Here is a 25952-nt window from a genome sequence, read left to right as displayed (position 1 = left end):
CTACCTCTGCTTGGCACCCATCCGCATACTGCTCAGTGCCCACACTGCCCTCTGCTGTGCCACATCTCCCTCCTACAGCATCCCTGTTCCTGGCGCTGCCCCTACACACCTTCTGTCTGGTGTCCTGAAGCTTGGATCAGTAGAGTCCTGAAGGAAGGGGTCAGAGATTTGAGACCCAACACTTCCCTGGGAAGTTTCGCCTTTTAGAGTTTTTTTTTTTTAATTTATTAATTTTGTGTATCTGCATGTACACCTGCACACCAGAAGAGGCCATTAGATCACATTATAGATGGTTGTGAGCTACCGTGTGGTTGCTGGGGATTGAACCCAGGGCCTCTCGAAGAGCAGACAGTGCTCTCAACCACTGAGCCATCTCTCCAGCCCCCAAGTTTTGCCTTTTAAATGGTATAAAATTTGAAAAGATAAAATAAGAAGGCATACTCAATTCCTTTGTTCCACAGGGCTGAGCAGAGAGGCTAAGTTACTGCTAAGAGTGCTTACCCAGAGCGCAAGAGCCCTAGATTTCACCTCCAACACAGCAAAAGCAAAAATCAAAGCATAGGAGGATCACCCTGAAGCCAGCTGTCTGGTGGTGCTTTTGCCCTGAGCCCACTCAGGACCACTCTACAGTGTTTCCATCCCTCTCCCATGGTGAAACAAGCTGAGAGAGAGAGAGAGAGAGAGAGAGAGAGAGAGAGAGAGAGAGAGAGAGAGAGAGAGAGAGAGAGAGAGAGAGAGAGTGTGTGTGTGTGTGTGTGTGTGTGTACAGGTCTGTGCACCCCCTTGCATGTGCAGAAGCCCAAGGAGGACACGTAAGTGTGTCACCTACTGTTCTCTGCGCCATTGAGAACAGAACCCCGTCCCTGAGATAGAGTTTCTCACTGGACCTGGAGCTTGGGAGCTTGGGAGCTTGGGAGCTTGGGAGCTTGCTGATTTTGGTCCTGCACTGTCCCTCCTCCGGTGATAGGCTTACACGGTGTGACGGTGCCCAGCTTTTGACATGGACACCATGGATCCCAATTCAGGTCCCCTTCTTATACTGCAAGCACTCTTGCCCACTCCCCATCTCCCGCGCCCCGTCTTCTGTTTCCAGACACAGGGGTCCAGCTTTTCCTATCTGCTCCAAGCAAGACTGGCAACCTGACACCTCTAAGGGAACCTAAGCAATGGCGGCCAACACTCAAGCTGGCCCTTGGAGGCCACCTGAGGCCTGCCCTGCAGTGGGGCTGTTAGCCCACCCACCTGCAGCTCAGGAAAGCTATCACAAAGGACAAAACACACTCAGGTGGAGAACACTGGGATGAGATTCAGAGGAGTCAGTCTCCAAGAGTATTCCCAAGAGGTGCCCCAGCCACAACACCGGGAATACCTGGCAGTACTGTCAGGGAAACACTGAGGTGGACCTTGCATAGCCGCCTCTCAACCAAGCCTAAGTCACTCATCACAGAGAGTTTGGTCTATCTTTTATTTGTTTTTGAGGTAGAGAAACTAACTATGTCGCCCAGGCTAAGGCTCCTCCCCCTCCACTTCCCCATGCTAGAGTTACCGGCATGAGCTATCATGCCCAATCTTATCTGTTAATTCATATAAATCACCTCAAATCCTTACATTATGAAAATGAAATAAACCCTTAAATGAGGTGGTCTTACAAATGTATTAAACTGGAATATTTGGTACAGAGGCTCTGAGGTTGCAAACACCCGAGGCTCCAGGCGGGTGCTTGTCCTGGGCCGCCATGCATGGCAAGGGGCACTGGCACACAAGGCGTCCTCTGGCCTGAGCCTGCCCATGTGCTGCCCTTGCTCTCCGAGAGGCTGAGCAGGTGGCGTGCGGTTCAGTACTCTCCCCCTTTCCTGTTGATGGTGGGCAGGTGATACTGCTTCAGGTGAGGTTTCATGTCCTTCTGCGTGTCTGTCTGGTAGAGAAGAAGCACAGGACCCTGAGTGGAGGCCGAGGCCAGGCCCTGGGCAGCCCGTAGGGAAGCCAAGAGACGCACTACCTTCTTGTTCACACCAGCACACTTCAAGGCTCTCAACCCAGGGACTCTTCCATTTGCTCCAGTGCCCAACACTGACCGCAATGCAGGGCTGGAACATGACGACAGTCTGGTCACTCCAGACAGCCTCAGTTTGGGCAGCTCCATCAGGCTGGTTGGCGCTTGTCTTCTGGTATGGCCCTCCTCTTGCCTCAGGGACTGTTTCTTAAAACAGAACACTGATCAGTTCCCTTTCAGGAATCGGGTCAAGGAAAGGAAGTTCTTTTGCCTGATCAAACTGCCTGGCTAGGGCCAGGGTAGAAACTCTGGTGAACAGGCACCCGTGAGCCTGGCTGAAGCCTCCCATACCCAGGCAGGCTCCCATGAAGCCTCTTGTGGCCTGCAGATCCTATCAAGCACTGGCCCTCACCACAGCCTTCCAGCTAAGCTCCGGCCGACTTGCAGTGAGAAGACGAGGGAGCGCAGGCTCAGGCAGCTCTAACTCTGCTTTCCAGCCCCTGCTGGCCCCAGCAAGCTTTTGTTCAGCTTCAGGGTAAGAATGGTTTCAGCATTTGTTTGTTTGTTTTGAGATAAGGTTTTACTATGTAGGCCTGGCTGGCCTGAAACTCAGGGCCATGTAAACTAAGCTCTGCCTGCCTCTGCCTCCTGAGTGCTGGGCAAATGGTGTGTCACCATGCTCATTATTTCTGCATCTCTTGAGTATTGAAAAACTTCTCCATACTCCTAGCACGTGAGGAGAACATGGAACACGTAGTTGGTGTGCAGCTCCCTGGAACAAGGCTCTGCCATAGCTAGGAGACAGGCCCACCTTGGATGTGACTGCACTTTGGGGGTGGGGGCTCCGTGGAGGGTACCAGCAGACAACAGTTTAAGGGCAGAGGGTGGTGCAGCTGAGAGGGCAGTTTGAAGGCCATTTGTGGTCATGGGAGCCGAGGGAGCGGAGCCTCCACGTGGACCTGGGTATCTGAAGGAACTTCAGGCCCCATGGGAGGGAAAGCCATGGCGAAGAGAAGTCTGGGGAGTGGGAGAAAGTCAGTGCCTGCTTCCTGGCCTGCAGGACTGGGCGCGGCAGTCAAAGCTCTGGCAGACACTGGCTGAAATAGTCCATGTCACCAGCCACTGCCATGGACAGACTCGGTAAAGATGGGAGGAGCAAGTGACTGGTGGCAGCTAAAAAAAGAACAACGTGCAGGCAGAGTTTTGGTGCTCCTCTCAAGCTGCACAGCTGGCAGAGCTGAGCACACGGGCACTCCATGTCAGGATGCAAGAGGACAGGTGAGAGGGAAGGTGGAGAGACGACACAGGGAGGCGGTCATGTCTAACTAAGGAGAAAGGAAGAAAAATCCCTGCTGGCCGGTCTGGTGCTCCTCTTGGCCTACCATGTTGACCAACTGTGGCTTCTCAGTAGCTCCCTGCTAGGGTCATTCTCAGGACACAGCAGGTGTGACCATACGGGGCACATGGCCATCAGGGCAGACACTCGTGGGAGGGTCCCCTCTCTGGGCTTGCTCACATGTGGAGCTAGCCATGGGTCTAGCTAGGGAGGAGAAAGGGCCTGGGTAGTTAGAACAGGTCCATAGGGCAATCAGAATATCCCAACACAAGACCATAGTAGCATGTGTTCAGGCCTTGGCTGACACAATGCCCTTGGGACAAGTGTGTCACTACCCTCCATAACTTTGTGGTGGCCTCTCAGACACGAGCTACCTAAAGGCTTCCAGTCTCTACCCAGCTCACTGACTTCAGCTCATACCTGCTTTCTGCACTCCTTTGAGAACGACCAGTTGTGAGCAGGTGATTCTGGCACCATGGGGTACTTGGGGAACAGAGCTCTTCTGTGCTTGGCCAGGGTCTGTGTCTCAGCTGCCCTACAGGGGGGAAGAGAACGTGCCACCTCCGCCAATGGCTCCAGAGCTCAGCTACCTCCTTCATCTATAAATCTGCTATTAAAAGTAGCCATTCATGCTTCTTTCCTCATGAGCCAGGAGAGGCCTCTTTCTTCCCTTCCTGTAACAATTCAACACCGTCTGGGCTGCAAGCAAAGGCTATTTTAACCATGCAGTATTCTACATGGCCTTCCTAGGACCAAACGGTCAAATTCAGGAGTGTGTAGATGCATGACGCTATATGCCCTTGGCTAAGCCCTTCCCACGAAGCACTGCAAACATACTTCCAACGCTAGGCGGCACACACGCACTCATGCTGTCCACCCGGGACGTGCGCCAGGCTCTCCTAGGGAGATTACCTACTAGAGCCTTGCCATTGAGCCCAAAACAGCCACACAGCCCTCTTTCCCTGGGCCGGGAAGCACTAACTGCCTCATTTGAAGAAGGACACATCACAGAGACAGTCCCAAGAGGCAAAGACCACTGTCAAGATAGAGCTGTTCTCAGGCCAGCTCCTTGTCCTACTGGTCTCATGAATCAACACTTCCCACTCATCACTAGGCAATCTACCAGAAGGCCTACCTTTGCACCTGGAAATAGGGGTGCTGAAGGGCTTGGTGAGCCGCGATTCTTTCATCAGGGTCGTAAGCCACCATGGCACGCAGGAGGGAAAGGCATTGCGGGGACAAATTGGTTGTCAGTAGAGGTATTCCTGATCCCTTTTTAAAAGGAAAATCAAAACTCATAGCTCTCGACCTGTATTGAAAGCCCAATGATAATAAATCATCATGCCATTGTTAGGGTGCCGGTGCTCATCACCCTGACTCTAAGGGACCCGAGCTGAAGGGAAGAGCCTACGGCCCTCAAAGGGAGCCTCAAAGGCTGGGTGTGCCGTCACATGCATATAGTCCTAGCACTTGCTGTGCTGGTGCATGCGTATAGTCCTAGCACTTATGATACAGAGGGAAGAGTCAGGTGTGCAAGGCCTATATTATGGTCTATATATGGTCTAAAGCAACCTGGGGCTTTTAAAGGGGGGACAGGATAGAGAACATACAACTCCTGAAATCCAAGAGAAGAGCCTACTGTGCCAGTGGCTCTGGGTGACGACCCCAGTCAGGAGCGCAGGTTCCACTGCTAGCTAAAACCCGCTGCTCTGAGCCAGCAGGGAGGCTGGGAGAGGGAGAGGTTTCTGCACTTCTATTCAATTTCACTGTGAATTAAAACTACTCCGAAAAATAATCTAGTAAACAATGGTGTGTATGCTATAAATGTACAGATTCCTTTGCCTGTAAAAGCAGAGACCTCACCTTCCTGTGTGCCTAGAATTAAAGGAGAAAACAAGGTGAGTGATTTCTCTACTGACCTTCCTTGGACCAGGGGCTTCTGGGAGATCTCTCCTAGCAAGTCCCCCACTCCCTGCAGGCCTCAGCTTCATCTATCATCAAAACAAAACTGCAATGGGGCTGCAAGGAAGGGCATCACTGTCACCCTCTGATTGGCAGACAGGAGGTCATCATGGACAGCCTTTCTGACCCAAGCAACAATTCTCACCCAAGCAGACCCAAGTCCGAGGTAAACACTCTGGAGTGAAACCAACACAGGCCTTTCAAGAGACCACGAGGGCCTTTTATGACTCAAGGGCGAGTGCAGCCCCCTAAGCCTCACAGAGAGACGGCTGGCTGGCTCCCCTTCCACAGCAGAAGCCCAAATGGGTAGATGGCCCAGAAAATGTCATGGGGTCATGGAAACAGCTCTCTGCCCTAGCCCCGGCCCTGCTGTAGAAAGGCAGTGAGTCCACCACAGACTCCCAGGGCACATCACACTTACTGTTTGAACTTGGTGAGGGTCTTCTGACAAGGTGTGCCAATGACATCATGGATTTTTGAGATCTGGTCCAGTTCATTCACACCAGGGAAGAGGGGCTGAAGGCTGCAAGGGCACAAGGGGTGCTGCGGTGAGGCCATGATGAGACGCCTTCTGAGCAGGCCTCCCTCCACAGGCTAAATCTGCAGATATAAGCACATGGTAGGCCTCTGGCCTGGAGGCTGCTGCTCCTCTGATCTTGGCTTTCCCCATGGGCCCAAGTATTTCTTTTTCTTTCTTTTTTAAAGGCATGTTTAGGGGCTAGAGAAATGGCTCAGCAATTAAGAGCACTGTCTGCTCTTCCAGAGGTCCTGAGTTCAGTTCCCAGCAACCACATGGTGGCTCACAACCATACCTCACAATCTATACCTTCTAATGCCCACCTCTGGCCTGCAGGTATACATGCATATAAAGCACTCAAATACATAAAATAAATAAAAGAAGCCAGAACCCGGTGGGCATGTTGGCACACACCTTCAATCCCAGCACTCAGGGAGGCAGAGGGTCTCTCTGAGTTCAAGGCCCGGTCTACAAAGCAAGTCTAGGACAGCTAGGGACACACAGAGAAGCCCTGACTCGGAAAATCAAGGGGGAAAAAAAAAAGACATGTTTAGACCTAATTTGTTTTTATTATGTGTAGGGTATTTTGCCTACATGTGTGTCTATGTACCACACTCCTGTCCGGTACCCAGGGATAGCCAAAAGAGGACATTAGATCCCTTGGAACTATAATTATGGATGGTTGTGAGCCACCATATGAGTGCTAGGAACTGAGCCCAGGTCCTTCAGGAAAGTAGCCTGTGCTCTTAACCTCTGAGCTATCTCCCTTAGGTATTTTTATTTATTTATTTATTATGTATACAGTGCTCCGCCTGCTTGTACCCCTGCAGGCCAGAAGAAGGCATCAGATCTCATTATAGATGGTTGTGAGCCACCATGTGGTTGCTGGGAATTGAACTCAGGACCTCCGCAAGAGCAGCCAGCGCTCTCAACCTCTGAGCCATCTCTCCAGCCCCCTTAGGTATTCTTAAGAGGCATCCAACAGTCTCATTCCTCAGCCCAATACCCCAGAGTCTCACAGAGGCTCAGAGGAGTTCAGTGAGAAATTCCAGGTGGCCAAAGTCAGTTGGCAAATTAGTTTCAAGAAGCCTTTTAACTCAGAGCTGTTCTGATGTGGAGTTATAACTAAAATATTTAGACCTAAACTGGGCATGGTGGTACACACCTTTAATCCCAGCACTCTGGAGGTAGAAGCAGGAGGATCTCCGAGTTTGAGGCCATCCTGGTCTATCTCAGAAACCTGAGCTAGCCAGGGCTACTCAGAGAAACCCTGTCTTGAAAAAGAAAATAGACCTATATAACTAACCCAATCTGTGTTCCACGCTGCAACAAAACTTAACACACAACTCTGGCTGTAGGACTCATTGGCTTCATGACCAGAGGGGACGTTGTGAGAGGGTAGGAACAGCTCTGAGGCAGAAGACAGTGAGCCAGGGCTCAGCAGGTTAAGTAATGGCTCGCCTGAGGCTGTCTGGCATTCTGCTTCAATGTCACTGGCTGCTGCACTCTTAATTGTGCATCCTTTACTATCCTCCCAAACTCACTCATGGGTGTTAGCACATGACTAAGAACTATCTGTTGGCACTTATGGCCTCCGTAAAGGTACCACTGGCCTTTCCAAATGACGTCACTAGCACACACACACTAGTGCCAAAGAAGGCCTGACGTGCATGTCCACACCATGACTCCACAGCAGTCAGAGGGCAGATGGAAGGGTGAGCCCTGGGTCCCAGCCTGTGTTGACAATTCACTTGAGGATCCACCATGAGCAAAGGATGTCACCCCCTCCCCTCCCCACCCTTGGCCTGGGTAAGAGGGACAGCACTCACCTCTGAATACAACAAACCCTCAGGCTGTTCTCAGCCACTGTATTTCTCAGGGATGGTATCAAAGGTCAGAGGAAGAATGAGTTGGGCTTTTCTAGAAAAGTCCAATTATGCCAGAAAAGGCATCATGCTTGCATTGTGGCAGGCTTGCTCTCACTTCCCCATGGTAGGATCAAAGGTGGTACCTTGCCTCTCTGAGCTCTTGTCTGTACTCACCACATGATCAAGCCCACACTGCAATCCCACCCTGCACGGAGCCTGCTGGTGCTGCTGCCCAGGCGATGAGAGCAAGGGCAGGTACTTGGGAAGAAGTGAGGGGAAACCCTAGCTAACTGCCTGCCCAGAGCAGCAGAACCAAGCAGAAACCAGAGTAACTGCAGCCTGGAGCTTAAAGGAAGGGGCTGGCAAGTGCCTCACCGTGTGACCTGCCCACGTCACCCCGTGAGGTACATCAGGCACAGGTGCTGGCCTTGCTCTACCTGGCAATCTCATAGAACACGCAGCCAGCGCTCCACAGATCCATCTTGTATGTGTAGAAGCCATCAGTGAGGAGACACTCTGGGGCCCGGTACCACCGGGTAGAGATGTACTCTGTGTAGGGCTGCTTGGAATAGACACTCCGGCAGGACCCAAAGTCCCCTAGCTTCAGGACATCTTGCTGCAAGGGAGAGAGAGCAGGGTTGACTCCTTCTCAGTCTATACAGCCACTGCCACACAGACCATTTCAAACACAGACTATCAGAAAATCCTGGTGTCTAAGAGGCTCCTAACACACAATGTGCAAGCTTTATAAACCTCTCAAACATGTTGCTAGTGGAAGAATGGAAAACATGTACAGCCTTGCACGTGTCCAGAAGGTGGCTAAGTGCAGCACCAGTCACATGTGCCCTCCCACGGCAGCTCCAAGGCCATCTGGTGCAGGCGGCACAGTTCTAGCCTCAGTGCACACAGGCTTCTTGCAGCCACATGGCTCAAGGGCACTCTTCTGATGGCAAGTAAATACACGTAGAGAATCCATACACGGGACACTTTAAACTTGGGCAGCACAGGAGACGTCAGAAGAGATCTCAAGCTTTAAAAATCTCAAATTTGGGGCTGGGTGTGGTAGTGCACACCTTCTAATCCCAGCACTCGGGAGACAGGAGCAGTCGGATTGTGAGTTCGAGGCCAGCCTGCTCTATAAAGTGAGTCTAGGACAGTCAAGGCTAAACAGAGAAACCTTGTCTCGGGGAAAAAAAAATCTCAAATTCTCAAATTTGAAGGGTCTCCAAACTCTCCCTCTCCCATACTGACACTCAGCACGGGAGTGGCTATTTGTAGGGATCAGCCATCTCTTGAGCAAAATATTGTAGTTTTCCAGGAGTAAAGTCAATAATGTTCACAGAATTTGCTAAAGCAAGTCCTTTTTTTTTTTTTTTTCAAATATGAAGAACAAACCCAGGCCAGAGATGTATCCAATGCATCAGATTTTATATTCTGAGTCTGGAGAGAGTGCTCAGTGTGTACTGCTCTTGCCTAGGGCCCAGGTCCAGCTCCCAGCTCCCACAGCAGCTCACACCCACCTGGAACTCTAATTCTAAGGGTCTTACAAATCTTGCCTCTTCTGTACCTACACTTTTGCGTCTACCCACACTCAGACAAAAACATGTATTTAAATAAAAATAAAACAAACCTAGAACATTTAAAACTTATATTCTACCTTTACTTTGATATCAAGTTTCTATATCGTTTTTACCTTTACTAGTATATTTTCTGGTTTTACATCTCTGTGAAATATCCCGTTTCTGCATTGAGTAGTAAGGAAAGAATGAAGAGAATGACTTGCACGTCATGATCCAAAGGCTCCGCCCAGCGCAGGCCCCTGCACGGCGGGGGAGCCGCCCTCCCAGCTACCTGTGCATGTGGTCGAGTGATTTGCATAATTGGTACATGTAATGCATGATCTTTTTCTCTGATAATGGATGTCTTCTCCCTGTGTAGTCAAGGAAATGGGCCAAAATGTTTACCAATGCCACAGACAGACAGACACACACACACACACACACACCCCTCCCTTTATGGAATAAACACAAACCCTTTGACTATAAGCGTGTGAAAGCCTGTTTGTTAGGGAAGGCATACACATCTGTAATCCCAGCAGTTAGAAGCTAGAGGCCAGCGGGTCAGGGGCTCAAGGCCATCTCCCACTACATGATGAGTTTGAGGCTAGCCTGAATGTCGTAAGACCTTGGCTCAAAAAGACCCGTTCCTCTCTGGAAAACAAAAAAATTAAGTGTGACAACTTAGGTTCCCCAATGAAAAATAACCTGAAGTGTTTTAGAAAATATGGAGTATGCTTCTAAAGTACCATTTAACTCTTAAACCTTAGGTTAGTAGTTTGGGGGGGAGCACAGACATGACACAGTGTGTGTACGTCAGCCAGAGAACAACCTATGGGACCCCGTTCTCTCCTTCCATCATGTGGGTCCCAGGAATTGGATTCAGGTTGTTAGATTTGGTAAGAACCTTCACTTGCTGAGCCATCTCACCAGCTGCCATTTAAAATCTTACACACTGGCACAATTTCAGCTAGTCACATACAGCACATGTTTACTCTAGTGAGAACAATACTGAGTGCCAGTCAGGGGACCAAGGTCTGACTTGGAGCCTTCCAGGACAGTCCCTAAAGACTGACTTAGGGCGCTCTTGAAATCATGAAGAGTCCTTTGAAAACCTCCTATCTTCCTGGGCTATGTCTACTACACGGGAGTCACCATATATTTTGAGATGAGATAGCTCTACGTTGCCCAGGCTAATCCCTAACTTTTGGACTCAAGCAATCCTCTTGCCTCAGCTGAGAAGACAGGCAAGCGCCCTGCTGCCCCCCTGGAGACCTTGTCAGGCCACAGCAGCTGACAATTCGGCTCAAGGCTCCTTCATACAGTGCCCTGCAGCAGGGCTCACAGTGGCCGCTTCCCTATTTGACATCATTAGTTCAAAGCGTGTAGCAATTCTTAGCAAATTTATTCTTTTTCTCTGAACTGCTAAACAAGGATATTTATTTTATATATAGACAATAGTTAGCTGGGCAGTAGTGGCACACTTCTTCAGACTCAGCACTCTGTGAGTCAGAGGCAGGTGGATCTCTGTGAGTTCAAGGCCAGTCTAGTCTACAGAGCAAGTTCCAGGACGGCCAGGGCTACACAGAGAAACCCTGTCTTTAGAAAACAAAAAACAAACAAAAAGAAAGAAAATACTTTATAGTCAAGCATGGTAGCACAGGCCTGGGATCCTATACTCAGGAGGCAGAGGTGCAAGAATCAGATTCTAAGGCCAGCCTGGGCTATACAGTGAGTTTGAGGAGAGCCTAAGCTAAAGAAACCCTTGTCTCAAAAACAATACTGCCAGGTAGTGGTGGTGCACACCTTTAATCCCAGCACTCAGGAGGCAGAGGTGGGTGGATCTATGTAAATTCAAAGCCAGCCTGGTCTATATAATGAGTTCAGGACAGCCAAGGCTACACAGAGAAACCCTGTCTTGAAAAACCAAAACCAAACAAACAAACACAAAAACAAAAAACCCAACAATACCAAACAAACAGATTGGAAAATAGTTTAAGTCAGCTGAAGATGGTAACCTGTAACTGCAGTGTTCAGGAGGCAAGGCTACCACAAGTTCAAGGCCAGCCTACACTATACAGCCTGAGCTCTATAGCAATACCGTGCCTCAAAATAACAGATAATAATTTAGTTTTAAGATCTCTAAGTGCACCTGACAGTGATGGTGCATGCCTTTAATCCCAGCACTTGGGAGGCAAAAGCAGGTGGATCTCTGTGAGTTCGAGGTCAGTCTGGTCTACAGAGTGAGTTCCAGGACAGCCAGAGCTACACAGAGAAACTGTTAAAAACAAAAACAAAAACAAACAAACAAACAAAAAAAACAGACAAGGGGAAAAAAAGTCAAAGTCACACTGCATGCTGTAATAGTCGGCTTACACACGAACTACAGTGTACACTGTAAACTGCAGAGGGGCTGTGAAGGAGATGGCTGGCCACTGGTCACTGACTGGCCACTGGGGTGGGGACTGTTCTCCACACTTTATACATGTCATCTAAGCCTCAAGGCAGCCTCCAGACGGAGACACTCCGAGCTCTCCAAGAGGACATTGAAAGCACATTGCTGTGCATGGACTCTGACCCATGCGCTATATTGTAACAAAGGAGATCTGAACCATTTTCCTAACCAACAGGAAGGCTGCAAACTCAGGACTGATAATAAGCAACTGCTGGGCCCAGCCACAAACAAACCAACCCTGCAAGGCTCTGGGAATGTTGCAGAAGGAGAGGCTGGGTAGACCGCTGTGGAACGCTGTCTTGCAGGTACGGCAGAGCCCACAGCAGCTGGGACCACCTGCACCAGATTTCCCCTAGGCCGCCCATCAACATTCTGTTACAGAGGCACAGGACACATGGCCCACCCTCCCTCAGGACCTTTTCTTCAGTGGTGTATCTTCTGGTAAGGTGCCCGTGCTCCTGTAGTTAACCTCTCACCCATGCCCCATAGGCAACCCTAAACTCACCAGGCTCACACGCAGGAAGAAATAAGCACAGCCATGATACACATACATACTTACAAGCAAACATTCATACACATAAAACAAAAACAAGTATTTTCTTAAAAGATGTGACAGTAGCCAGGTGTGGTGGTATACACCTGTGATCCCAGACTCTGGGAGGCAGAGGCAGGTTGATCACTGTGAGTTCAAGGCCAGCCTGGGCTACAGAGTGAGTCCAGGACAGTCAAGGCTACACAGAGAAACCCTGTCTTTAAAAAAAAAAAAAAAAAAAAAGGACATGAGAGTACAAGAGGAGCTAGTTGGAAACAGGAATGGGGTTAGTAAGAGTGAGGGAAGGACACAGATGACCAAATAAAGTGAAAACACATACATGTATGAATATGTCAGTGAAACCCATCATCATAGATAATCAATATAAGCCAATTAAAAACACATCAACAGAAAAAAAACATAAACTCTAATAGGATGGTGTCATCAGATCAGAAAAAAATATTTCAGTGACAAGTGCTGCCTCATCCACATTCTGAATGGCAGAGACTGATGGTCAGGGAAACAAAGATGTCAGTCATTCTGAGAAAATACTAGAGATGCTATTGTCTGTTAAGACAGCTAACAGGGCAGGAGGGAGGGCTCAGTGGCTAGGGCTACAGTTCAGTTCCCAGCACCCAGGGGAGGAGGCTCACAACAGCCTCCGACTCCAGCTTCACTCCAGGGGGCAGATGCTCTCTTCTGGCCTCCAAGGGAACCTGCACACATGTGGCTCATGTGTACACACACACACACACACACACACACACACACACACACACACACACACACACACAATTTTTAAGTTGTGTGTGTATGTGTGTGTGGTTTTTTTGAGACAGGCTTTCTCTGTGTAGCCTTGGCTGTCCTAGAACCAGCTCTGTAGACCAGTCTGGCCTCAGACTCAGATCTGCCTGCCTCTGCCTCCTGAGTGCTGGCATTAGAGGGGTGAGCCACCACCACCTGGCACAAAAAAGTATTTTAAAAAAGCATAGCTACTATCTTTTTCCTTATTATATATGTACAGATGTGATAGAGGAAAAATGGAAGGAATCTCTTAATAAAAGTAGAAATAAACCTACTAAATGCTGATGCCGAACTGGCAACAGCTCCCTCCTTCCTGCTGGTACATAGGGATCAGGTCTGACAGAGCAGTGTTTGCACAACAGCTCTGCTGCGTGTTGCTGAGCCACCGAGATGCTGTTCTTTGTGAGACAGATGCAATGCTTCTTTACAGTACTCCAACTCTGTTCTGGTTTCCCCTGCCGTGTTTCATTCTCCTATATCATGGGCTCATTTTGGTATATCTGTTCCACCTACAGCCCTTGAAAGTTACAATCCTAGAGTGAGACTGTCCTGCCACTACCTAGGGGAAGCTGGTCTTCTAAACAGCATTCTGAGCCAGCCTCTTCCTCTAAAAATAATGCAAACCCACGGGCTCAGAGTTTAGGAATCTAAGCTTTCAGAGGAGGAAGGGGACAGGCTGGGAGTAAAGGCTGTGCAGCCTCAGCAACCAGTGCCCTTGGTTTTGCTTCCTAGAGACCTGACGACTTTTTCCCAGAGGCGCTCTCTCTCGTGCGCGCTCTCTCTCTCTCTCTCTCTCTCTCTCTCTCTCTCTCTCTCTCTCTCTCTCTCTCTCTCTCAGGATGTGATCTCCATATAGGGCAATCCTGTGTCCTCTATATTACTACCTCTAGAAGGATCCCCTCACTACACCTTTGACTCTGCCACAGACAGATCACGGTAAGCCTGGGCGTCTCCAATTCTCATCAGCCCTGCCTCCCCTGAACTTGCTGGACAAAGGAAACCTTCTAGTTTTTTCTGCAATAAGACTACATGTATCTTGAATGTCAAAACCCACACCTACAATGCTGAGTCTACACCTTCTCAAGAGTCTCATCCACCCCAGACCCTGTGCTTGGTATATGTGACTGACAACTCACTAAAGTCAGCATGACCTTACCCCTTAGCTCCCTGCTTGCTCTTTAGAGACATGCTACTGAGTGCTCTAATGGCCAGAGGAAGCAGTCACTGAAGTCATGTGACCAGCTATTCGAAGCAAACATTTTAGTGGCTGAGAACTCTGAATAAGTCTGCATCTCAGAAGCAAACAATCAGGAATACTCACTGGCAGCTCTGGCCAGGCCAGGGTGTAGAGCTGGGTTTCACAGACTTGAGACCAGTGCCAGCTCTGTCCTACCAAAAGAGCTTCCCCCTGGATACTGCCTAATCCTTCATGCCTCAGTTAGTTCATCTGTAGAGGTGACATTACAGGACCAATGGCAGCTTGTTCCTTAGCAGCATGCTCATGCTTAAGAACATGGACTTTGGAGTCCGGCTTTAGTTCAAGTCCAGTTCTACCACTTAGCAGGTAGACAGCCTTGGGCAAGTTACTTCTTCCTCTGTGCTTTCATTATTATTTCTTCTTTCTTCTTTCTGTCCTCCTCCTCCTTCTTTTGAGACAAGGTTTCTCTGTGTAGCCTTGGCCGTCCTGGACTCGCTCTGGAGACCAGGCTGACTTCCAAGTCACAGCAATCCACCTGTTTCTGCCTTCCGATTGCTGGGATTAAAGGCCTGTGCCACCACAGCCCAGCAATTTCCTCATCTTTAAAATGGGGATACAAATAGCAGGCATGTGGGGGATGCTGGGTAAGTTAATGTATTTCTGTAAGTTTTAAGAATAGCACCTAAGGCTGGGCATGGTGGCACACGCCTTTAATCCGAGCACTCAGGAAGCAGAGGCAGGTGGATTGCTGTGAGTTTGAGGCCAGCTGGTCTAGAAAGTCAGTCTATGAAAAAAAAGAAAAGAAAAGAAAATGAGTCTATGACAGCCAAGGCTACAGAGAAACCCTGTCTTGAAAAACAAAAACAAAAGAATAGCAGGGGCTGGAGAGATGGCTCAGAGGTTAAAACCACTGTCTGCTCTTCTAGAGGTCCTGAGTTCAATTCCCAGCAACCACGTGGTGGCTCACAGCCATCTATAATGTGATCTGGTGCCCTCTTCGGGCAGGCAGGCACCTGTGCAGGCAGAACATTGTATACATAATAAATAAATCTTAAAAAAAAAAAAAAAAAAAAAAAAGAACAGTACCTGAGCCAGAGCCAGGCATAGTGGCACAGGCCTTTAAACTCAGCACTGGGATGCAGAGGACAATGGATCTCTGGGAGCTCCAGGCCACCAGACTGGTCTACAGAGTGAGTTCCAAGGCAGCCAGGGCTACACAGAGAATCCCTGTTTCAAAAAACCAAAAACCAAAAACCAAAAAAAAAAAAAAAAGAACAGCACCCGAGGCTGGGTGCAGTAGCACGTGCCTATAATCCCAGCACTCTGGGAGGCAGAGGCAGAGACAGAGACAGGCAGACTTCTGTGAGTAAAGGCCAGTCTGCTCTACAAAAGTGAGTCCAGGATACCCAAGGCTATACAGAGAAACCCTGCCTTGAAAAACCAACCAACCAAACAAACAAACAAAAATAGCACCTGGGTAGTATGAACAGCCATGGGTGGTCAGCTGTAGCAGCGGCCTGCATATCATCAATTCTAAGCATCTGCCCACATGTGTTACTAAACCTGGGATCATGGTGCGTATTTCAATAGTAAGTGCCTTGTAAATCCTGCGAGCTACTTTCTCCTGAATTTAACATCTAGGGTGCCTACTATGACTGGCGACAACTTCGACAACAGAACCCCTGCCCTGTGAAAGATACTCAACATTCATGTTAAAGGCCACAGACTTCTATTAGGCATTTGCAGAAAAGGGCTTATCATTGTAAATATGTATCCCTTGGAATTCAGAAGCAACTTACAAAGACTGTGAGCTAACCTTAATACTGTAACCACTGGCCACTGGGGGCCTAGGCCTTTAACTCCAGCACCCAGCACTTGAGAGGCAGAGGCAGTTACATCTCTGAGTCAAGGCCAGCCTAGTGTATAGAGGGATAGCCAGGGCTACACACACACAACCACACACACACACAGAGAGAGAGAGAGAGAGAGAGAGAGAGAGAGAGAGAGAGAGAGAGAGAGGGAGAGAGACAGACAGACAGACAGACAGACAGACACACAGACAGAGACAGAAAGACTGAGAGAATGTAAGCAGCAGCAGCAGCACGCAGAACCCCAGCCCTGGTCATGACCAGCCTGTAAACACCACTGGCTCCCTCCCCATTTTGGAAGTCCTGCAGGCTAATGAAACACTACTTTCTTCCTACTATTTTGCTGTAGGTAACACCTTTGACAAGAGGATCAAGGGAATAACAGTGGCCAGCTTTACCTTTGGAGAACCTGAAGGCCATTTTGTTAAAAATCACTGCCTCTTCACTTGGGCCTGTCACAGTGTCTGGGGTTGAGAACTCCCCCTTCAGACGATACCATGTACTTGGGCCATGAAGCTTAATTATCTGTGCACAGACTTCTGACTGCTCCACCCCAAGAGTTTCTGTCCTTACAATAACCCCAGGTCCTATGAAAAGATCTGAGGACTTGGGTGTCCATCAGACTTGGCCACCTGGAGAATAAACTGCTTTTGCAAAACGTTCAGTGACTGGCACCCTGCACAGCAGGCAGATAAGATACGCCTGCTTGGATAGCTGTCAACAGTGAGTGTGTTGATCTAACTATGTCTTTTAGTCTCTGTAGGTAAATATAAAGAGAAATGCTTCAGTTTCTTCAATTATATAATCCCCCAGCTTCTGGAAATTAAAGATACTATTTTCTTTCCTTTTTTTTTTTTTTAGACAGGGTTTCTCTGTGTAGCCTTGGCTGTCCTGGACTCACTTTGTAGCAATCCACTGGCCTCTGCCTCCTGAGTGCTGGGATTAAAGGTGTGCCCCACCACTGCCAGGCTCAAGATACTGTTTTCTAAACAAAGTTTTTTCAAATGTCTAAACACACAGCAACACAGACAATTCTCTTTCCCTTGAGTACAAAGTGTAACTATATCACACGTGGCAAGCAAAGTAAGGTTTTTAACATTAAGTGTGAATCCTTCAGACACAGAGAGAACTGTTACTAAACAACCAAAGGAAGTGATGTGCAGGCTCCCTTCTGATTTTGTTTTGAGGTATGGTCTCATTACGCAGCAAAGGACTTGCTGACTTCTGGATTCTAGTCCTGCTTCAGCCACCTGTATCCTGGGACTGCAGGTGTGAGCTGCCACATCTGGCCTACACAGATTCTTTAAAATGAAAATGCTGGAGGTGGGTACTGCTAGGTGGCCTTAGTTGTTTGAGGTGATGGTTTAGTCATCTCTGATGCTCTCACCAGTGCCACTACAAGTAAGATGGTGTTCACATGACTCTACAGAAATTGTTTCTTCCTTTTTCATTTCTTTCTTTCTGCCTTATTTTACTTTTTTCCGTACTAGGGATTGATCCCAAGGCCTTTCACACGCTAGGCAAGTATTCTACCACTGAGCCTTTTTTCTATAACATTTTGAGACAGTCTTGCAACTTAGCCAAGGTTCCTTCCTCAATCTCTCAAGAAGCCTGGATTACAGGTTGTGGTCTACCAGGCCTGGCAGCTGTTTTGCTTGGTTCTGTTTTTCATTTGTCTTTGAGGTATCATGTGCTCGGTAAGACAGATTATCTCCTAAAATGCTTTCTTAGCTGCATTTCATCATGACATCTAACGTAATCTTGGAGTCAGACTCTCCAGGACATGTGCTCAATGAAGGCCAAAGCTCTGCATCCTGGCACCCTCAGGTCCCTCTGCGAGTATCCGAGGCCATAACAGGTCATCCCAGGCAAGCGAGCTTTCCTGATCAGCGTTTTTACACTGCTCAGAGGGAAGGAAGGAGGTGCATCCTGGAATCTGAGATGTGTCAGGCTCCAAATGCAAAGAGGGAGGCTCCTTCATCATGAGGGGCCAGGCAAAGCCTGGGTTTCTGGGGATTGAGAAACACAGAACCCTCAGAGTGTAGCCTTGTGAGGAGGGCTTGCCTTCAGCATCAGCCTCACCCAAGTCACAGGGTCTCCTAGAAAGCTGAGGCTTCAGCCGTCCCTAAGAGGTGGTCAGAACAATGCCTTGCGTGCCACTGCAGCAGCCTTGTACCCCACACTACTGTCGCTACTACAGCTGCCAGAGCACTGCCATCACTACCAGACATATGTCATTACAAACATTTGTCCCAAGATCATCTCAGGTTACCTTTCAAAACACTCTACCTACCTCGTAATAGCTCATAAATATTCATGTCCATAAGTTCACATATTAGTGCAAGAGAACCAGACTTTCTGTCACTGCAGAAGAAAGCAGGTTTTAAGTACTTTTTCTTGTCTTAATCGGAAAACATAGTCAAGTCTCTTAATATGCATTTGTACACTTTTCTGGTCAATGAGGCATTCCCGTAAGAGACTTTATGGCCATAGTATTATTAAAACAGCACAGATTTTGACTTTAAAATCAACATTTAAGCTAAAATTAGTCCAAAATAATATTAAAATTCTAAAGCAAAGCTATAAAACCACCTTTAAAAAAGGTATTTCCCAAGAAGAGACTTGATACCCTATGAGCATATAAAGGGGGTTGGAAGTCCCCCTCAGTCACAGTCATAGGGGAGGGGAGTAAGGGGAAAGTGGGAGGGAGGGAGGAATGGGAGGATACAAGGGATGGGATAACCATTGAGATGTAATATGAATAAATTAATAAAAAAAGAAAAAAAAGGTATTTCATGAAAATAGAACATCAATTACTAGCAGAAAGAAAAAAAGAGCCTGAAAGTTGGTTAACAAAACAACAGGGAATGAATTAGCTCATGCTTTGTGGCTGATGCTCAGTTTCTCATTTGTTTGTTTTGCTTTGTGAGACGGGGTCTCTCCATTATGTAGCTTTGGCTGTCCTGGAACTCCCTCTGTACACCAGGTTGGCCTTGAACTCATGGAGACCCACCTGTCTCTGCCTCCCAAGTGCTGGGACTACAGGTGTGTGCCACCACCCCCAGCTGCGTGTTTAGTTTGGAATGACCTATGTTACTCCAGTGTAATCGGGATAACTTACAATAGGGGCAAGAACAAAACAAAAACAAAAAACAGAGGAGAGAAGAAAACAAGTGTTGTCACTCACCTGAGGTCCAGGTCTGACACTGAGTGGGTCAGAGGCACTGGACCACCAACAAGCTTCTCCTGCTTTTACTCAGACCGTAAGCAGGGAAACTATACTGCCCTGTGTGCTGCCCTGTGCCCCTCCCACCACCTATGCAGCCTGTCCTGGGCTCACAGACCCTGGGACTGAGCATATTATAATTGAATGCTGGCCCGTCACATGTGGCAGAGCTGACTTCAAGAGCAATGCCGGTCAAGAGGCCACACAGCCACGACAAGATGTATCATTTTGATTTTAAACTCTGCTGTTGTGATTGACATCTATTATACTATAGTTGGCAGGCGAGTTTTCAAGAATTTGATAGGCCAGGCTTCCCGAAAGCTACAGCATGACTTCTACACCTAGGGACACCTTCTCAGACTAGCAAAGCAGCACCAGCCCACTGAATGGCAGGTCTTGCAGCCTAACTTCCCAGCCCACTGAGTTTAGAAGCACAATGCAAATAAAGGTTAAAAAAAAAAAAGCAGTAGACAGCAGGGTCAGGGGCCCCAGGACTGTGGTCATGCTCTGCCTGCCTGATTGACAGCTACAGGCTGTGCTTTCATGAGAAAGTAATTCAGAGCAAGGCATGGAGACCTGACTGAGCTACAGGAACCGATCCTTAAGGACACAGCCTTGCCAAACGCAGGAACACCAAACTGAAGGCATTTCTTGTTAGGAATGAGACACAATTCACCCAAATAAAAATCGGACATAAGATGAAGTATAAGTGTCATGCTCTCAGCTACAAAGTAAATAACCATGATAAAAAGAAATTTAATCTTTAGTATCAAGTTTTTGGCTTTAGATAACTTTGAAAGTTCAAATATACTTACAAAATTACATCATGCAAGGTAAGAATGTTTGGGTGTGGATTCAGGCGCCTCAGTGCTTGTATCTCTCGTAGATTGTTCACTTGCTCAATACTATTATGTAGGCAAAAATGTACAACCAATTTACAATTAGGTCAACTATAAAATCAGAGTTATGAAATCATTTATTTTCCATTATCAAAATGTAAAACCTCATTCACTTGTATTTCAGGTAGTTAATCAAGTTTTCTTTTACCCATCAGAAATTGAAATTAAGCATAAATTCAACATGCACCTTCATTATCTTACAAAGTTCAAGTTTTTGTTTGTTTGGTTTTGTCTTGTTTTATTATTTTTAATGTTTGTTTTGTTTTTTTGAAATCAAATATGTGCTAGGCATGCGACTAATATGAGAGACATCCCAGGCCTAAAATCAAGGCTTTTCTCATTTAGGACATACAGTACAAGTTTTGTCATTGAGTCAGGCTTGGTGGCACACGCCTTTAATCCCAGCACCTGGGAGGCAGAGGCAGGTGGATCACTGTGAGTTCGAGGCCAGCCGGGTCAAGAAATGAGTCCAGGACAGCCAAGGCTACACAGAGAAACCTTGCCTCGGGGGGAAAAAAAAAGAAAGAAAAAAAAGGAAAAAAAGTCTTGTCATCTAGTATCACAAAAGGATTTTTGGTTGTTTCTTTTACATAGTAAAAACACAGAAACATAAAATTCTAATTAAATGTATTAAAAAGATTTATTAGTAATTAATGCTAATAAATAAAATTTACTAATCAATTTATGAGAACTAGCCAACCAAACAAGGTGCACACTCGCTGAAAGTCAGCGTTTCAAAGTTCTGGGGACACAGCATTCTCCTTGTCATGGAGAGAGCCTGTGCTTTCCTGGCATCCCATTACCTAGTGACAGGTGAGTCTACACCAAGCTTCCCCTAATGAAGGCCACCGCGCCTCCCACCCCTCATACCTCACAGCCCACCTAGACCAGTGCACGGGCGTGAGGCTGGCTGTGGCCACCCTCTACAGAAGAGCTCCTCCAAGAGACCACCCCGTGAGGAGCCGTGGGGTCACACCTAGCCGAATGGCCCAACAGCTCAGAGACTTCCATCTGTGAGATGCCAAAAGAAACTAGGGAATCTATCTTCCTGTCAACTGGCTGGGTTCTGTTCTACCCACTTCTCCTGTGTGGTCCAGCGTGGTCCAAGAGGCTATACCTACTAGCACGTGAGTACAGTTCTGCTTTTTCCTCTGAAATAAGTATGTTGAGCCATGAAAGATGCTACCCAGAAAAAGACCCAGGACCCAGGGCCAAGTCCTACAACTAGCAAGATCGCATAGCGAGGTACAGGCTGGAAGGCTGAGCAGTAAGTTGCTCTCCCACAAGCCAACAGTGGAAGCCACTAGACTCTAAGAGTACTTTTGACTGCCTTTCCCTGTTTCCTCCCCTGGCCCATCACAGTACCCAGAGTGTTAGCAACATGTGGTCCAAGACAACATCTAGGCAGTGCACAGGAGGCCTCGAACAGCAGCTGCTCACCCCCTGCATGGAAGCAGTCAACGTTTGAACTGCAGTAGCCGCACTGGTCCACTCAGGATTTGTGTGCTGGTCCCCCGGCTGAGTACCTCCTGCTCACCAACATCTTCTGCCATAGCAAAAGTGCCCCAAGAAATGCTTTTAAAACATAAGCTTCCCACAATGTATTCTACAGAACTGGACTTATCAGGGAAATGTTCTGTTAGTATTGTTATCACATTTATCGTATGTGTGTGTGTGTGTGTGTGTGTGTGTTTTTACATGCGTGAGCACATGTACATGCACCTCTGTTATGTACAGGTTAACTTGAAGGAATCACTTCCCTCCTTCCACCATGACTTCCAGTGACTGAACTCAGGTCATTAGGCTTGGCAGCAAGCACCTTTACATACTGAGCCACTTCCAAAACGCTTAAGAAACAGGCCTAACCTAGTCCATCCTAGAAGGCAAGAGTTCAAAGTTGATATTAAAAGTTCCCCAAAACCTTATAAAATAAAGAAAACAAGCTGGTCGTGGTGGTGCACGCCTTTAATCCCAGCACTCGGGAGGCAGAGGCAGGTGGATCGCTGTGAGTTCGAGGCCAGCCTGGACTACAAAGTGAGTCCAGGACAGTCAAGGCTACAGAGAGAAACCCTGTCTCAAAAAACCAAAAAAAAAAAAAAGAAAAAAGAAAGAAAACAAGTAGGTATGATGATGCATACCTTAAATCCCAGTATTTGGAATGTGGAGGCAGAAGGATCAGGAGTTCCTGGTGAACCTCAGCTACATAGTGAGTTCAGCTACTTATGGGGTACATGAGGCCCTGTCAGAAGAAGATGGAGAAAGAAGAGGGGGAAGAGCAGGAAGGAGAAGGAAAGGAAGTAGCTTACCTTTAATATGTTCTGAACTTTTTAGTCCCAGAATCCTTACACACAATCTAGACACTATGCTGTAGAAGGGGGTTCCATCCATGTACAATGGTGCACGCCTTTAATCCCAGCACTCAGGAGGCAGAGGCAGGCAGATCTCTGAGTTCCAGGACAGCCTGGTCTATACAGTGCATTCAAGACCAATCAAGGCTATACAGTGAGACCCTGTCTTAAAACCAAAACAAAAAAACAAAACAACTGGGATCCCAAAGAACACCCATCCAGACCATCCTCTGAGGGACACAAGGCATTACATTTTTGGTGGGAAGGGGAAGGTAAATAAAGGAATTAAGGTGAAAGGAAGGAACAAAGAACTGTGTAGAAGCTTTCTTTGTCAAGCTCATACTACTGATGGACACACACCCATCAATCCTTCCCATGATTCCAGGCGAAGGAACCACTAAGGCTCTTTGATTATGATGTTGTATGTGGTGCTGTGTTATGGGAGGGCATTTTCATGCAAGCACGTAACGTACTTACCTGTAACACCCACACCTCCACAGCCACCCTGTTCTCTACTCCCCTCACGTGAGTCCCCTAGACAGTTTCTTTTCTACTTTGGTGTTATATATAATTGAGGGCATCTATATAAATCTAGAAGCCACAAATGAGAAAAACAGGTAATATTTGTCTTTCTGAGCCACTGACTTAATTTGCTTATTATGATTATCTCTAAGTGCATCTATTTTCCTCCTGTAAATGATATAACTTTGTTGTTCTTCATGGCTGGAAACATTCCCTCATGTCTATAAACTGTATCTTCTTCGTCCACTACTCTGCTGATGGACACGTATCCTGACTCCCCAACTTAGCTCTTGTGAGTAGAGCTGTGGGAAATACTGGTGTACGAGCGTCTCTGTGACATGTTCACTTGTAGTCCTTCAATGAACACCTAGAAAGTGTGTAACTGTCATATGGTAGATGTGCTTTTTAGTTTACTTGTGGGGTTTTGTTGCTGTTGGCTTACTTATTCAATTGTTTTTCTTTTTGGTTTTTGTTTTTGTTTTTTCAGGACAGGGTTTCTTTGTGCAGCCTTGGCTGTTCTATACTTGCTTTGTAGACAAGGCTGGCTTCAAACTCACAGAGATCTGCTTGCCTCTGCTTCCCGAGTGCTGGGATTAAGGCAAGTGCTACCATGCTTAGATAAGGTAGGTTTTTGTTTGTTTCTGTGGTTTTATCATGAGTACACTATGTTCATAAATTGCTAAGGTAAGAATTCTTGGAGTTGGGGATGCTGTTCAGTTGGTGGAGTAGCCGCCTAGCAAGCATGAAGCCCCAAATTCAGTGCCTGCCACCACAAGAACCCATTCATTTTACAAAATTATTATCTTCCTTTTCTTTGTTTTTTGTTTTTTGCTTATCCCAAGAAAATAAAGGTTTGTCAATGCAAAATAAAATAAAAGATGGTCTATTCTGATATCAAATGTGAATGCTCATGGCCCACGAACACCAATATAGTTTGGCTGAAATACCATGTCCCAATGTGGTAATATTTTCCTGAAGTTTTTTTTTTCCTTCTGTGCAGCCTTGGTTGTCCTGGACTCACTTTATAAACCAAGCTGGCCTTGGACTCACAGCAATCCACCTGCCTCTGCCTTACAGTGTTGGGATTAAGGGCGTGTGCCACCATACCCAGGTTTCCTGAAGTTCTTATAGCAAGAGAACAAAAGAAAAAAAAATTTTTTTTTTTTGGTTTTTCAAGACAGGGGTTTTCTGTAAAGCCCTTGTGGTCCTGGACTTTGTAGACCAGGCTGCCTCTGCCTCCCTTGCAAGTGCTGAGATTAAAGGCGAGCACCACCACATCTGTCTCCAAGAAATCTTTTAATCAATTTAAAAATACATTAGTACCAGGCAGTGGTGGTGCACACCTTTAATCCCAGCACTTGGGAGGCAGAGGCAGGTGGATTGCTGTGAGTTGGAGGCCAGCCTGGTCTACAAAATGAGTCCAGCACTGCCAAGGCTACACAGAGAAACCCTGTCTCGAAAAAACCAAAACCAAAACCAAACAAAATAAAATTACATAAGTGAAAAGATGGCTAACAGCTACATCAGGTGGTTGGTTCACAGCCACCTGCAACCACAGCTCCAGAGGATCTGGCACCCTCTTCTGGCCTCCAAGAGCACCTGCACACATGTGATACTGTACAAGAATGTTCATTCAGAGCACGGCTGCTCTGGCAGGAGATCACATCCAAAGACCTTCTAGGTCTGCGTGATCCGGCTGGAACACAGACACACCTTTAATCCAGGAGTCAGAGGCAAGCAGATCTGAGTTCAAGGCCAGCCTGCTATAGAGCAAGTATCAGGTAAAGAAAAACATAGGTCCAGGTGTGGTGGTACATGCCTTTAATCCCAAACAATGAAGGTAAAGTTAGTTTGTGTAGAAGGAAGCACCCATATTTGAAAGTGATGTCTAATTGAGTGGCAGAAAAGTGACAAATCAGTGAAGATTTGACAGAATAGGATTCATCCAATTCTCACGATAAGAAGAGGAAAGGGAAACTACTTAAAAGGCAGTTTTACAGAGAGAGGAGGCAGTTCTACCGCGACAGTAATAGAGGGAGAACTCAGGTAAAGATAGGATGAGCCGGAAGACTAGAGCAGATTGCTGAGTTAGTGTGAAGTGAGGCCAAGCAGAGCAACTCCAGGCCAAGAGAGAAGCCAGATTAAATAAGTCAGCTGGGAGAAGATTTTGAGCAAGAACAGCTGAACTGAACCAAGCGGCTATGAGCTCAGAAAGAACAAGTAGGGGTGCGCTTATTAAGCTGAAAACAGTCTAGGTCTAGGCTAGATTGTACAGAGAGTAGAAGCTTCTAGGCCTAGGACACCAGACAGAGACAGTAATCCTCTGAGACAACAACTGAAACAGGCAAATGAAAGATATTTTTACATGATACACACATACACATAGGCCCACATAAATGCACATAAAAACACTGGTGGAAACATCAGGAAGGCAGGCCACAGCAAAGCAAAGGCATCTCTGCAACAGTTGCTATCTGATGACATTCTTACTTTGGTTGGTGGAAGCTAGTCTTTTATTCCACAAAGGATTTTTCCTAATTATAAAAGGGATGTTTGCTTAAATGAAAAGATGGGTAACAACAGCTATTTATCCCAGCACTCAGGGAGGCAGAGGCAGGCCATCTGCTGTTGAGTTCAAGGCCAGCCTGGTCTACAAATCTAGTCCAGGATAGCCAAGGCTACACAGAGAAACCCTGTCTTGAACCAGGCTAATAACCATTTGTAACTCCAGTTCCCGGACACCCAATGCCCTCTTCTAGCCTCTACAGTTGCCAGGCACACACAAACTCAGACATACAAGCAAAACACCCCCACACATAAACAAAATAACAACAACAACAACACCACAATAATAATTATAGGGGATGA

At 47.2% G+C, this 25952-nt stretch overlaps 1 protein-coding gene across 5 annotated transcripts in view; it reads right to left on the bottom strand.

The window, feature by feature from the left end:
- Positions 1-652: 652 nt before the first annotated feature.
- Positions 653-25952, bottom strand: part of MOK (MOK protein kinase) — a 35111-nt gene continuing 9811 nt past the window's right edge. For 2 of the 5 annotated variants that reach the window (XM_084793507.1, XM_084793505.1), the window contains exons 3-12: positions 20131-20220; positions 18383-18453; positions 9528-9606; positions 9370-9418; positions 8114-8292; positions 5713-5814; positions 4465-4638; positions 3750-3864; positions 2000-2200; positions 654-1915 (exon numbers count right to left, since the gene is read on the bottom strand). In XM_084793507.1, coding sequence (XP_084649633.1) covers positions 1835-1915; positions 2000-2200; positions 3750-3864; positions 4465-4638; positions 5713-5814; positions 8114-8292; positions 9370-9418; positions 9528-9606; positions 18383-18453; positions 20131-20220 — 1141 coding nt within the window. In that variant the 3' untranslated portion in view covers positions 654-1834. Of the gene's footprint in view, positions 1916-1999; positions 2201-3749; positions 3865-4464; positions 4639-5712; positions 5815-8113; positions 8293-9369; positions 9419-9527; positions 9607-18382; positions 18454-20130; positions 20221-25952 lie in introns of those variants that run through there. The other 3 variants (XM_084793506.1, XM_084793509.1, XM_084793508.1) reach the window with 3 other exon arrangements.

The sequence above is a fragment of the Acomys minous genome (assembly GCF_964271855.1).
Source record: "Acomys minous genome assembly, chromosome: 8".
Taxonomy (NCBI): domain Eukaryota; kingdom Metazoa; phylum Chordata; class Mammalia; order Rodentia; family Muridae; genus Acomys; species Acomys minous.
This window is presented reverse-complemented; position numbering and strand designations above follow the sequence as displayed.